General features: G+C 47.2%; 1 protein-coding gene across 4 annotated transcripts; it reads left to right on the top strand.

The window, feature by feature from the left end:
- Nucleotides 1–323: 323 nt before the first annotated feature.
- On the top strand, nt 324–13,444 carry LOC128135068 (regucalcin-like). Of its 4 annotated transcripts, none has more exons than XM_052773529.1 (7): nt 324–621; nt 6,690–6,873; nt 7,375–7,557; nt 8,992–9,207; nt 10,683–10,814; nt 11,403–11,557; nt 12,832–13,444. In XM_052773529.1, the coding sequence occupies exons 2-7, from the start codon at nt 6,708–6,710 to the stop codon at nt 12,880–12,882; spliced, it is 903 nt and encodes a 300-aa protein (XP_052629489.1). In that variant the 5' UTR covers nt 324–621; nt 6,690–6,707; the 3' UTR covers nt 12,883–13,444. The 4 variants fall into 4 exon arrangements, with proteins under 4 accessions (XP_052629489.1, XP_052629486.1, XP_052629488.1 ...); XM_052773526.1 differs by having other exon boundaries at nt 554–1,166; XM_052773528.1 differs by lacking the exon at nt 324–621 and adding an exon at nt 1,099–1,166 and having other exon boundaries at nt 6,705–6,873.
- The last annotated feature ends 453 nt before the right edge of the window (nt 13,445–13,897 follow it).

Genomic DNA, 13,897 nt, shown 5'->3' with positions numbered 1-13,897 from the left:
CCAGGAGAGTTGTATTTTTGACGTTACCGAAATGCCCTGGGAGCGCGCCTCGCCACAGCCTCCGGTGCAGAGGCCGTAGCTGCTTCCCGCGTCCCAGCCCCGAGGAGCCCAAACAGGCGCTGCCAGCCTATCTTGACTCGAGTCCCATGACAGAGCACCGGATCCAGCAAACCAGAGCTGAGCGGTTGCCCGTTCCCTCAATTAGGAAGACTTACTGACTTTTGTTTAATCCCTTGCTTATTAATGGTGCTCACCTCTTTGATCAAAGACTTGCACTGATTTCAATTAGGGTTGAGTAAGAACCCGGTGACAGGAAAGGCTGTATCAGGAGGAGCAGCTGCTGTGCCCCGAAGGGTTTCTTCAGCCTCGTGACCAAAATCTATAGTCATAGGTGAAGCGTATTTATTCCCAACCAAGCTGGAGAAAACTCAAGTAATCCTTTGCTGGCAAAATAGCTCTGCTGAAATAAAAGCAGGCGGCACTGACTGCCCGGGGAGCTCCAGTTCTTCCCATTTTGAGCACTGGGGAGGGACCAGGCCCTTCCTCGCAAAGGGCGAAGCCACGAGAAGATAAGCCTTGGCTTCACTTTTGGATAACGCTGTCAAGTGGGATATTGCCGGGGTGAGTAGCTACACCTGTGTCTGTCTGGGATTTTTAATAACTGTGTCTTCATTAACTCTAACTATGCCTGTTGTCATCTCCAAGAGGGAGACAGCCACAGAAGATTACTGTCTAAGTGAACAATGACTGTAAGAGATTGGGACAGTCAAATTATATGCAAAGTCGAGTTTGTAGAGTAATGAAAGCTGGGGTGGACCCTCAAGGGGAATAAGCGACACAAATGTAATTTGGGGAGTTGTGGAAAAAAAAAAAAAGAGGGGAACGACGGATTTACTAAATATTTGCAAAGCTGCAGTAACAAACTCAGACCTATTGTCTGAGCACATGCCTGTAGGTAACAGAAGACAAATACAATTATTTAAATACCACATTAATGTATGTGGTACACTAATGCCTTGATACACTCTCCCAACTACACTCTGTCGATAAAAACTAGGGACTATAAAAAGAAGTGGTAGGAGTTGCATCAGAGGAGACCAAAGCAGTGGGAAAGGAGAGAGGAAGGCACCCCAGAAGGAGACGCTGTGGTGGGGCATCAGCCAGAGGTACAACAGCATGTGGCTGCCTTTGGACAACTTTACTATAAACTTCTGCTTTGCAACCCAGCAATGTTAGAAACAAATGAAGTGCATGGCAGGGGTAGGCTCTTTACATTGTGGTAATAATTAAAAGAATAGCTGGCTGGCTAGCAACAGATACATGCACCTGCTACTGCGGGGTTGCACCATTCGTCAACAGCATCCGCAAAGCCTTTGAGAGGTGTCTCCTCCTAACGTGACTGACCTCTGGAAAGGTAGACATGGGGGATGTTGAAATGGCGTGCTGAAGGTGGGAGATGTGATACTTGTGCTGGTGTAAGAGATGGTGCAAAATGCGGTGGGGGCATCCCCAGAGCAATTGCAGCCACCCAAGTAAACGAGAGAGATGTGCTCTGGTAGTGTTTTCATGGCTGCTGTCCTGCCTAGTGCTGCTGATCTGGCATCGAAGCTGCTTGCCGGGAAAGCAGCATACGCTTTTTTTTTTTTTTCAGTTGTGGTGAGGTGAATGCTTCATCCCTCTGCATGACTTGATTTTACTTTGCCACAGCCGGTGGTGGGGAAGTCAGTCAAGTCACCAGAAGAAAAGAGCTGAATGGGAAATGTGGTTTTCTCCATCAAAATTCCTTTAGAAAAAATGCTGTGGGAAATACTTTGCAGGAAAAAAGATGCTTTTTTTTTTCCTGCAGCTGAGAACCAGTTGCTTTTCTTTTTAAATTAAAGCAGTTAAAATTGTTGTAAACCAGAATTTTCCTTTTGAATATGTCTTCCAGCTGAAAATGCTGTGAAAAAAAGATGCCTATTGTTCTATGTGAACCTCCCTTCAAAGTTATCATTTAGGTTAAAAGAAGGAAAGTGGAGAGTAATGTGAAAAATCTTGTGAGAGCAAGCAGAGACAGAGGGTTCACGCTGAAATTAGATGGAGCCGATGGCTTGGGCTGGGAGGCCAAGGAAGGCTGTGAAGGGTCCTCAAGGTGCCCACAACCACTTTGCTTGTAATGCAGCCACCCTGGCAGGAGTTTAACTTGGAAATATTACTGGCTTTTTCGCTAGAAGTGTTTGGATTTGTCTCTGTCTTAGGGCTGTAATTTCTTAATCTCCAAATTTGGATCGATGGTGACTATGACAGGATAATACTAGGTCTATCTCAGCTATTTGCTTATCTGGGAAAAATGCTCATCCTGTGAATCATTTGAACATCAAATTAAAATGCTCATTAAAGTCTTGCACGAGTAAAGAAATGCATTGCTCTTGCATGCTGGTTTGGGGCCAATTCCTCCCAGGTGCCTTCTGCCCTCGCTGAACGTGGTGGGGGCAGTGACCGCCAGCAGCAACCTGCCTCCTGCCTCCCCCCATCGCCGCAGCAGGCAGGACCCGCAGAGGTTCCTTGTCACCAAAAGGCTGGTGGTGGCCCCGGCTCGCTGCCCGGCTTGGACTCTGTCCCCACGGCAAGCCTGCCCTTGTCCCCACCTTGGGGGACCCACCACCCCCTACCTCTGCTGAGCGGGGCTGGGTGGGAGAAGGCACTCGGCCTCTTCCACCTGAACCTCCCACAGACAAAAAAATGGCAAATGCCAAAGAAGGGAAAAAATAAAAGTCTTAAAAGCCAAGCAAGATATTGCCATCCTGCAGCATCCGTGGCAATTGCCGAGGCTCCCTTGGCGTGCTGCAGGCAGCAGCTTGCAAGTCTCCACCGAGGCGGGGATCGGGCTTTGCATATTTGAGGTGAGGAGCCCTGCGAGGAGAGCAGGTGACTTGGCACATGAGAAGATTGTGGCACAGCTGGGAAGTCTTAGTGATGCTAATATGCCTTAATCACAAGAATATGTTTTTCCTTATCATTCAAAATGACTTGTACTACAAAACCTTCCCCTGCATCTTTCATTAACCTCCCTTTTTTATCACTCAAGACATTCATTTGCCCCTAAATTTGGGAAGACTGGGCTAGCCCTTGGGGGAACCGAATGGTGCAACATCTCAGTTTCCCTCTCCTGCTCTCATGACATGAGAAAAATACTGAGCAAGGATTTTTCTGTATCACATGTTCTGCTGCTGGCACTGTGAAGCAGACCGTTCAGAAGGGCTTTGGTCCATGCCTCATCATTCATGTGACTGCTGACTGAAAACAAAATGTAAAAGGCTACCTGCTCGGTGCAGATAACATCAACTATTGCAACCATTTTTAATCGTCGCCGAAAACAGCAGCCGGTTTCATTGGACCAGCGCTGGAAAAGAGACACCAACCCAGGTCTTGCAATATTTTCCTCAGCAGGTGTGTTGATGTGATGAACTGCAGAGTTTCACATAGGTGTCCTCCAGCTTGCTATAAATATTCAGTTGTTTGACCGAGGGAAAAGGGTTCTTAAAATTCCTTGGTTTACACAGACGGTTGTTTCATTGTATGCACATTAAAAGCTTTAGTTGTCTGCCTGCTTATTCAAAGCTTCAGCTTGAAATTAAAAATTAAATGATGTGTGCTTGCATGGGGGAGAGAATGAGAGAAACAGCAAAGAAATCATTTAAGGCCAGTCATTCATTAGTATTTTATCTGTATCTTAGGGGTACTGAAATGATCAATTTTTGTCCAGATCATTTGAAAAGGGATGTGGTCTGAGGATTAGAAAGGCTGTTTTCAAATAGCTAACAGAAAGAGGTTTTAGTTTTTAGAGCAGACTGGATGTTTTTACATTAGTTTTTCATTCCTAACAGGAAATTTTTCTTATGGTCTTCAAATTCTGGTAACTTTAAACAGTTTAACTTGGAAAACGTTTCAGTGACGCCTGTCAGCCCCTTAGTCTCTGTAAGGGGTTTAGGCATGAGTCCAGGAGTCTAGAACGCCAACAAAATGTTGCAGAGAGGATATAAGCAGGGTGAATGTGATGTTTTTATCCGCAGGGATTTTGTCTGGGGAGAATATGGCAGGATTTGGTGCTTTCTGCTTGGCATTGCTCTTTTATTCCCTGCACGCTCATCCCTGATGGGTCGGTGCTGTGCCAAGCAGGGTGCAAGGTGCCGCACAAAAAGGTGCCAGGTGGCAGAATGCCTGGGGAGTGATGAAGCCAGGATGTTTTCAACAAGGCTTTTTGGGGTCATTTCCTCATTTTTCCCTCTGAGATGCTGTATTCTGTGAAACGCTGCAGCTACATAGCTCCATGGGGTGACGGCAGGGAGGGTGAGGCAGGAGGTGGACCTCCGGGCATGGGGGGACCAGGGGCTGCATCCCTGCCCGCTTGTGGGGACTCTTTTGGAGGGCAGTGCTGCCTCTTAGCATTGGACAACCCTTCCTGTTAAAAGCCTCCATTTTCAGCTGCTCGTAAAAATTAGTGAAACCTCAGCCAGCAAGGCACAAATCTTCCCTTCTGGTTGCCCTCTTCTTAAAAACGGGGGAAATTTGAGCCAAAATATTCAGCTGTTTGGAAACCCCCCCCACAGCTGGAGGGACACATGGGAGCTCTTTCTTTGGTGGAGAGGAGAGACGCTGAGGCTGGACGCGCAGCTGGGGAAGGTGGGCAGGCGGTGAGGCTCTGTGGGACAGGGAGGTCTCCGCAGCATCGGGGGGAGAGCATGAGAGGGGTAAGCAGGCAGCTGGCACAGGCAGGTTGGTTTCTCCCCTGCCTGTGCCTTGTGAAACAGCTGGCAATGGCGTGGTGGCATGCGGGATGGGTCTGTGAATCGGTATTTTACCATGGCTTATCTGCCAGGCCCCTGTTTTGTTGCTGCAGAAGCTGGGGAAGGGACAATAAATGAAACTGGGGCTGGGGGGATGAGGAAGGTTTAATAAGGCTCAGCTGGGTCAATGAAACAACTCATGAGGCAAATACACAGCAGCTGCTGCAGATCTGGATACTCTGCCTCTGTGGGAGCCGCGTGGATGCCGGGCTGCTGTCGAACCCCATTTTCCCATGGGGGCGAGAGCAGCTCTGTGTTTTCCAGACCATGATACAATAAGGTCAGTGTTGTGTCTCCAAGCCTTGGGTCTCAAATACGGCAGCCACATGACACAAAACTTTAACCCAAGAGAAGCTCACTCCTCCAGCTGGAGCATGGCTTAACAGGTTTTAGGCGGTTTTACTGGTATCTTGCTGTGTATCCTGATTTATGCTTAGACTGATACTGTTCGCCTGCGTACAGTAGGAGCAGCTCACTGCCCGGACTCTTGTGGCCATTTCTCTTGGCAGGGAGAAGGATGTATTTGATAAATGGGTTGTTTGGACCTTACCTTGGCTGCGTGACTCCTTGTCACGGGTGCCTGGGGCTGGGGAGCAGAGAAGATCCCTGGTCCCCAGCCCTGGCGTTTCCCCTCACAGTGATTACTGGCTCTTCCCATGTACTTTGAAGCACATTAATGCCAATTAATTATCTGTAAACCTTATCACCGGCTCACCTGGTAGGAAACAATGCCTGCTTGAAGACAGTAATCCGTAGGAATAGTGTTAAGTCAGGGACTGGCTGCCTCCTGGGAAATATCTCCCCGATCCGTGGATAAATTAGTGCCGAGGCCGGCAGGTGCAGCAGCGTCCTCTCCTCCATTAGCGGTGACGGGCAGCCGGTAGGCCCCTTGCTTTTGTGAGCGCCCAACGGCGGGGGCTGTTGCTCACATCCCACGCAGGGGCAGGGCAGGCCCAGGGGCCAAGCTGCCTGTTTTGGGGGGCATCAAGGGGCTCTGAGCACAAACGTGAGGGACTGGGCACCCTGCGCTCGGGTGGTGGCTGAGTGGCTGGTGTCCCCGTGGCAACCCTGCTGCGACGGGGACGGGGGACGTGGCAGCCCGGGCATGAACAACCCGTGGCAGGAGCAGGCGCCCGGGATGGAAGCTTCGTAGGCCACTTTGCCCCCGAAGCAGCGACTGGGGTAATTACACCCCGCAGCCTGGCACAGGGTGAAATTCGGAGTCTGCGGCAGGGGTTGGAGCCGTGGCTAGGGCGGTGAGGGGGCTGACGGAGATGAAGCGCTTGGAGGGAGAACAAAGCAGCAGGATTTCAAAGGCAGGAGCCTTCCCTGGTGTTTGCATATTCACGCCGGCTGTGTGGGAACAGGCACTTGGTCTGCAGTGTCCTCGGTGGCAAACTGCAGTCGGTATTGTGGGTGCGTATATGTCTTCCTATGGAGCAAGTCAATGCATCTGCGTTAATAAGGCAGAGTCTTGTTTTTCCACAAAAAAGCTTCTGACTCGTCGGTGCTGCTGCCCACCGGTCCCTCCCCATGGTCTGGGGGACCCTTGGGATCACCGATACCCCGCCGACAGCTTGTTCCTGGCCCAGGGCCGTGTCCGCAGCACTGCCTTGCCTGGAGGCAGGTGCCTCAGCAGCAGCTCTGGTTGAAGGTCTCTCGCCTAGGGAAGGTTTGCTAAGGAGAAGCCTTGGTGCCTCGAGCTCAGTTCCAGCCATAAGGCCATGGAAATGTCACAGGAACCTCCTAAATTACTCTGTCATGTGGGATTTGGAGGTCTTTGTCATTTACAAATTCTGCTTTTAAGCGTTGTAGGCATGAAAAACCCACACAATGAGAGCTTTTCATTAAATCCGTTGTCAGCTCTCTTCCCCTCAGACCATGTCCTCCTCCATCAAAATCGAATCCATTGTGAAGGAGAAGAACAGGATGGGAGAGTGCCCAGTCTGGGAAGAAAGGGAGAGCGCACTCGTCTATGTAGACATTAACTCACAGAAAGTTTGCCGCTGGAGCCCACTCACCAACGAGGTGCAGAGTGTGTCTGTGGGTAAGAGCCCATACTCACCGCTTCATCCTGGGAGTCTTCTCTGTCCGCCCCTGCCCACCCCTCCCGGGAGGAGTTCCGCACCATGGTGGTCTCCCTTACTTTCCATGGGGCCACACGCCCTCTCCTCCGACGACGTGTTGCTGAGCACGGTGTGGCCCGAGCCAGCCAAGCAGAGGGGACTGTGCTCAGGTGGGGAGGGCCATGCACATGTTGTCCTTCCTTGCTAAGCCCAAATGGGAAGGCATGTTTCATTTGGGACCTGCAGAGGAAAAGGTGCAGTCCTAATGGCTGTGTCTGCCCAGAAGGTGGAAAGATCTGGGGAACACAGAGCCAGCGAGATGTGCTAACGATCCCAGGGAGAAGGATCTTAGCATCAGCTCAGCCTTTCCTGGGTCGGGGATGTCCCAGTCAAGCCCAGATGCCCTCGGTGAGGTGGGGAGGGGTAGGGCTGACTGATGGCCCCAGAGCCGCCCGCCATCTCCCACTCCCTCTCACCCACAGATGCCCGCGTCGGCTCGGTGGCACTGCGGCAGTGCGGGGGCTATGTCATCGCCCTGGGGACCAGGTTTGCCTTTCTGGACTGGGACTCCCAGGTGGTCACCACCATCCTCGAGCTTGAGCAGAATAAACCCAACAACAGGTTCAATGATGGGAAAGTGGATCCAAAGGGGAGGTTTTTTGCTGGTAAGTTCCCAGCAAAAATTTCCCCCAGAGCAAAGAGGAACTAATTACAGTGTATTTTATATAGTGTGTTTTATTCCATGTTCTCGATTCCTCTGTTGAGTTCCCCGCAAAAACCACCGTTGTGAGCGAGAGCCGCCTTGTGAACGCTCTGCTCGGTTACTGCTAGAGGGAGGAGGAGAAGGGACCCTGCATCCTCTGACCTGAATGAGGACAGGGGCTGTTGACAAGGGCTGTCTGGCAGGAAGGCTTCCCTTCTGCTTGGTGGATGGTGTTTTTCAAATGTCTGCCTCCACGGGATGTGAAAAGGTGGTGAAGGGCTCACGCAGGTGGGAAGATTTCTGGAGGTGTAGAGGAGGATGCAGCTCCTAGAGCAGATGAGCTGCGGCTTGCACCCTTCATGTACAGCCTCCCCCAGTTAGCCCATGGGAAACAGGGATGTGGGGAGACATCCTCAGCCTCCTGAAGGCAAGAGGGACTTTTGCCACCAGTTGTAATGCAGCCAGAATCCCCCTGTGCTTTTTCTCCTCCCATATAAATGATGAGCCAAGCACAGGAATCCATGCTGGAAGTGGAGAGTGACTGATGGGAGTGAAAATAGCTCTGTATTTGTTTTGCCAGCCAGCCTTTTCTTATTTCAAGTTTGCCAAAAATCTGGAATTTCATTTGGGTCATGGTTATGCTTGAGGTCTGACATGTCACTAGAGTTAAGGGCAAGAATAAGAGAGCAAAGCCTGCTTTGCACACCCGTTCCTAGCTGAGCTCGGTGGATCAATGCTTTCAAAAGGGTTTTTGGCCAAGTGTTAGACAGCAAGCTCATGAGGTCTTCTAAAAGGGGAGGCCAACAGAGACAGTCTGTCACAGTAAAAAGAAGGTGTAAATGCCCCCCTCAAGTGCTTCCCGTCCCGTCGCTGCAGAGCTCTCTCCTTTCTGGAGAAGCGAGAATCAGAAACTAAATAACAAGCATAACACTGGGGGATAAATCCAGGAAGAAAAAAATCTCACTGTTGTGGTATTCTCCACTTGATTCTGAGATAACCATGATTTACAGCACCTGTATTTTAAGGTCAGAGCCCATTTAAATGATGAAAGTAGCCTACAAAGAGCAACAACAAAAAGAGCACAGGATGGTTTCCTGCATCTCGTCTTTTGCTGTGAGAAAAAACCTCAGCCCCTGGCATGTTGTGGTGCTCCTTTGGGTCTTTGGTGTCTGCGACTTAAACCTCATGGCAATGCAGAAACTCGTTCTTTCCTTGGCCAGGATCACCTCTACGGGAGGCAGCTACTCCTGACCTGCTCCTTTTCCTCCTTCTCATCAATCTGATGGCACCTGGCTAGTCCCTTCTCTCCCTAGGACCTCTTAGTAACAGAGGAGGTTTTTGATCAAGCGTGGAGAAAGCTTCTACTTTCTAACTGGCGCTCCCATTTCCATTTCAGGTACGATGGCTGAAGAGACGGCACCGGGGGTCCGAGCGAGGCAGCAAGGCGCTCTCTATACCCTTTTCCCTGATCATTCAGTAATAAAACAGTTAGACCAGGTGGACATCTCCAATGGTCTGGATTGGTCCCTGGACCACAGGACCTTCTTTCACATCGACAGCCTGGCATATGCTGTGCACGCCTTCAGCTATGATGTGCACACTGGAAAGATTGGTACACGTGCTTTTCTAAATTCGTTGACAAGTAGCACTATTAGTCTTTCTGCAGCAAGACCTGGGCCTGTAAGATGCAGTGATTTATTTGATAGATCTCATCTTCCAGTTACAGCTTGTCAGCAGGCTGACTGTGATTTTTCTCAAATTTATTTATACACCAGGTGTATTTGGTGAACAAACTTTTGACAGTCCTTCAACTTACTTTCATCTGGATAGGTGGCTCATATTTAGACCTGTTCTAGGAGTTGCAGGGAAGAAGCCATTTATACTGCAGAGTGAGAATTACCTTATAGGATGCTATTTATTCTTGAGTGCCATCTACTGGAATGCTTCGATTGTACTAGCTCCATAAATACAAACACAGAATATGCATGCATGTATATCACAGGAATGTATTTAAAGAATCAAGTTATCATTGTGACTAAGGTTTCCCAATTCTGAAATTAAAATTGCCTTCAGATGTTTGGCAAATTTAACTTAAATTCATTTTCTGGACAAACATGTTTTATTATATCTGCAAAAAGGAAAATTTCAGTGCAAGCAAAATGGATGTAACTTCATTTCAAAACTCTGTGAAATATTTTTGTGCTGTATCAACCTGTTATACTCCATGGGAATTTAAATGGGCTGAACTGCCTTTGTACTCTAATGAGTGTGGACTTCGTGTAATCATGGGTGAAAATTGTACAAAATAATTACATTCACTTAGATTTCATTTTGCTGAGAAAATCTGTTCTACAGATTTTAGGATGTAAGATTTCTAAAGAAGATTTAGTGCAACTATGCCTCCCCAAATACAAAAACATAATGAGTTTGAGCTTCCTAGCCTTGGCTTTTTGCTGGTGACTCTCTATTTTTGGGTGGAGTAATGACCATAAGGCGCTGGATCAGAGTAGGCAGACCGCTGCCCGTGGGCACTGCTCCATGGACCACACATGTGCCCACCAACCCATCTGCACTGCAGCCTAGACCGCTAGTGGTTGGTGTCCAGGCTTAATCAAAACCGGTAGCTTCGTTGGCCATTAAAAAGTAAAGTTCTTGATCTTTAGCTAGCAGAGATTGCTTATCACCAACATTTAAACCCAAGTCATTATTTATGTGATATTGCTCATAAAAAGACATCCAGGCTGCCATGAGCAATGGAAGTCCAGGAAAAGTTATTGCATTTGCAGGAGTCGTGGTATGACAGGCAGCTAGTGGGTTAACAAGAGGGACAGGGGCATTTTGTTCTCTTCCCTTGGTAAAATAGCAGGAGCCCTAATTCAGTACAATCCCAAACTGCAATGGCTGTACTGCGGGCTTGTTTCTGCCAGGCTAAGTTAGGCTTTTAGCACGTGATACACGTTTTGCAGCACGTCTTTCTCACAGAAAATGAACTTATCTCTTTGCAAGAGCGTGGCAGCTGTTAGACTGGGATCTGGTACAGAACTGGTAGCAGCCCACGTTAACACTGGTTTTGAACTCTCCCTGCAGCCTGCCCCAAAGTTTTGTACCATCTAGAAAAGGAGGAGCAAATGCCCGACGGGATGTGCATAGACGCAGAAGGGAAGCTCTGGGTGGCCTGTATTGATGGCGGGAGAGTCATTCGTATAGACCCAGAGACAGGTAAGGCCTCCACCACCTACATGCCATGAATGTGAGAGGAAAGGCAGCCAGGAGGAATGGTTTGAAGGTGCCTCGAGCATCACTGGTCCAGGCTCTGACCACATGGAGAGCCCGTGCTGCCTCCCGATGTTGGGTAACCCTGCTCCCGCAGGCTTCTGATACAGCACACCCACTTCTTAATAATGCCACTAAAAAAAAAAAATAAATGCAAGAAATATAAACCTGCAATTAAAAAAGAAAAAAATTGTCAGTGTTGAAATGTTTAACTGGGAAACGCTGTTAGGGAATGACAGCCATCCCAGGCCAGGTGTCTCTGCCCTTCCTGGCTTCACATGCTGTATTGCTTCATTTTGAAAAAAGGAAATGAAGCTTCGCAGATATAGGGGAGAGGCCGAAAAATAGTTAGAGATGAGGCAGATGAAAGAATTTGATTTCCCCACAAACTGTCCTTTAGGATATGGCCTTTGTCTGAAGGGGACATGCCTTCTGAGTAAATGCCACATCTGTGCCATGTGCACTAATTGTACATTCATATTTACATGCTTTCTAGAAAATGGACATTAGGAAACAATTGCACATTTTTCCCAGGAAAAAGAATCCAAACTGTGAGGCTGCCTACTCCGAGGATCACCTCGTGCTGCTTTGGTGGAAAAGACTACTCAGAAATGTACGTGACTTCTGCATACGATGGACTGGATGAGACCACCTTAGCCAAGGAACCTCATGCAGGAGAGATTTTCAAGGTGAGCAGATTTTCTTTCTTTCCATACATCAGACCTGCCAAGCCTCGCGCTCTGAGAGTGAGATGCCCCCAGCTGTCCTCACTCATCCTGCTCACCTGACGTGCTGGTCCAGATGTGTTGCTTGTCCCCTGGCCGGGCACAGCTGTTTTTGCACAGCTGCTCATGCATTTGCAAAGAAGATTTGGAGAAATTGCTAGTAATATTTGATATGTTGGTTAGCTGAAGTTGGTATCCAGTCAGGATCTGAAGGCAGCCAGTGGATCTGCATCTACCCTGTATAAAATATTCTGTAATACACTGTAAGGAATTGGGTCTTGCTCCTACGTCTTACTATATTTTCATCAGTTTTGGAAATTTCACTCCCTTAATTCTCAATTTTTAATTGTGCCAGGAAATCTAAATGTTTACAGTGTAGATTGCTCCTTTAAAAATTATATGCTTAAATTCACCAGGGCAAAATTTTGCCTCCCAATCCCAAAACTTTCAGGATTTTTTTAGTCTGTTTAAAGTGGTTGCTACATTTTGAGAAACTAATAATCCACATTTTTGTCTGAAACTTGTTTCTCTCTTCATTTTTCAGTCCATTAGCAAAAAGTACATCAGGAGAATAAAATGCAGTTCTTAATTCCCTGAAAGTTGACCACAGCATGAAAGGGAAGGGTTGTAAATGAGGGGAAATGAAAAAAAAAAACAAAACCCACCCAAACTGTATTATCAGTTTGGCAATACGATGAAGACATGTTCCAGGAGGGATGGAGATGTAGTCTGGGATCTGGGACCTTCTAGTTGAAAGCAGTGCTTGGAGCAGATTTCTCATGGCTGAGAACTGATAGATTTTTCAAGCAGTGATGTTTAGGAGCCCACAGAAGAATTAAATGAGCCTTGCCTTTTTTATCTCTGTTCCTTGGTTCTCCAGTTGTAGAAAGGAATTGGTATTTTCCAAACTCACATTTGTCTTGCATGGGCAAAGCACATTAAAAGTTACTATGACTTGTTTGGTTAATACGGAGATAAGGACTACATGTTAAGGGCCAGAGATGATGTTTAAATTAGCAAAATTATTGAGTGGTGCTTGATAATCTTAAAGATTGTAATCTTAAAGAGTTCTAAAGAACTCCATGTAATGACTCTTTTTTGGCTCCTCTTGAAGCAGGGGACCCTCCACATAGGGTTAGGTTGCTATGATATTTGTTGTACAACATTTGAATGTTTTCATTGTACTCTGTTGGAGATTTATCTGTTTCCTTTCTTTTATTTTTTATGTTTTTAAACAGATAACAGGCCTGGGTGTGAAAGGGATCCCACAGAATTTCTATGCTGCTTGAACACTGATGCTAAATAACAAAGAAGAAATGCTTGCGTTTTGTAGTAACTCTGACAAGGACGAGTCCAATGAACTACAGAATTTAGTGGTGTGAGGATTTCTAAACCCACATTTGAGAGCATGCTTATTTGGAATGGAAGATATTCCTTCTTCTGTGGGCCTGTGGCTTGATGCAATAGGTTAGAGAGGTAAAGTTAATCTGTGTTACACCTTGATAGCTTTTGTGACTTTCCATAAACCTCTTCAAGCTTGAGCTTAGTTTTGTTGAACTTTCGGATGACCAGCTCTGAATTTTCAAGTCTGTGTGGTTCCCGAAGCAGAATCTGACTCCTGCTTTGTCTTGTCATGTTACAGTGAAGTACCAGCAATGATATGGCAGATTTTAATAAACATTTTAAGGGTGGTGACTTGAACCGGACTGCTCCTCTGCTGTGGGACTCTCCCCAAGGTGTTTTCTTGGTGATCAGACCTATTTGTAGTATCCAGACTCCATTTTTACATCCTTGCTAGCCTGTTTCCATTTGCTTTGTCATGAATTCTTCTGTCTTGTCTTTAGGACACCGTTTATGCTGCTGAAAATAAACTATGCAACCATATTTAAAATATACTTACAGATTTTTTTTTCAGCATTCAGATATTACCATGAAAATGCTGAATGACCACACAAAGTGAGGGTACAAACAGGCTGTGAGCTACCAGGATGGCCTGTGATACCAAAAACGGATGCTAGGTAGAGTCATCCTGTCGGGGTCATATTTACACCCGTACACATGGACTTCCCTCTGCTTTACATGTCTTCTTATTGCATGCATGGCTTCACCTTCTTATTCTCCTTCTTATAATGCTCTTCCTCTCCTATTTCAAATATTTTCCTCCTTTTTCCCTTTTCCCTTTAGATTTTCTTTTTGTTTTCTTCTCTTCCCCCTGAGCTTCTCTCTCCACTTAGAGTAATCTCACTTTTTGTCAGCTTTCTTCTGTCTCTTTGTGGTCCATATTGCTCAGTATTGAGTTTGAAG

Source organism: Harpia harpyja, chromosome 22, assembly GCF_026419915.1.
Source record: "Harpia harpyja isolate bHarHar1 chromosome 22, bHarHar1 primary haplotype, whole genome shotgun sequence".
NCBI classification, from domain to species: Eukaryota; Metazoa; Chordata; class Aves; order Accipitriformes; family Accipitridae; genus Harpia; species Harpia harpyja.
Note: the sequence above shows the minus strand (reverse complement) of the source record. Positions and strands in the feature narration are given on the sequence as shown.

What these genes read in the sequence shown, in the direction of transcription:
- LOC128135068 (XM_052773529.1), top strand. Translation starts at nt 6,708, where the DNA reads ATGTCCTCCTCCATCAAAATCGAATCCATTGTGAAGGAGAAGAACAGG. An exon ending in GGTGCAGAGTGTGTCTGTGG is followed by an intron (nt 6,874 to 7,374) that starts GTAAGAGCCCAT and finishes TCTCACCCACAG; the next exon opens with ATGCCCGCGTCGGCTCGGTG. An exon ending in TCGTATAGACCCAGAGACAG is followed by an intron (nt 10,815 to 11,402) that starts GTAAGGCCTCCA and finishes CATTTTTCCCAG; the next exon opens with GAAAAAGAATCCAAACTGTG.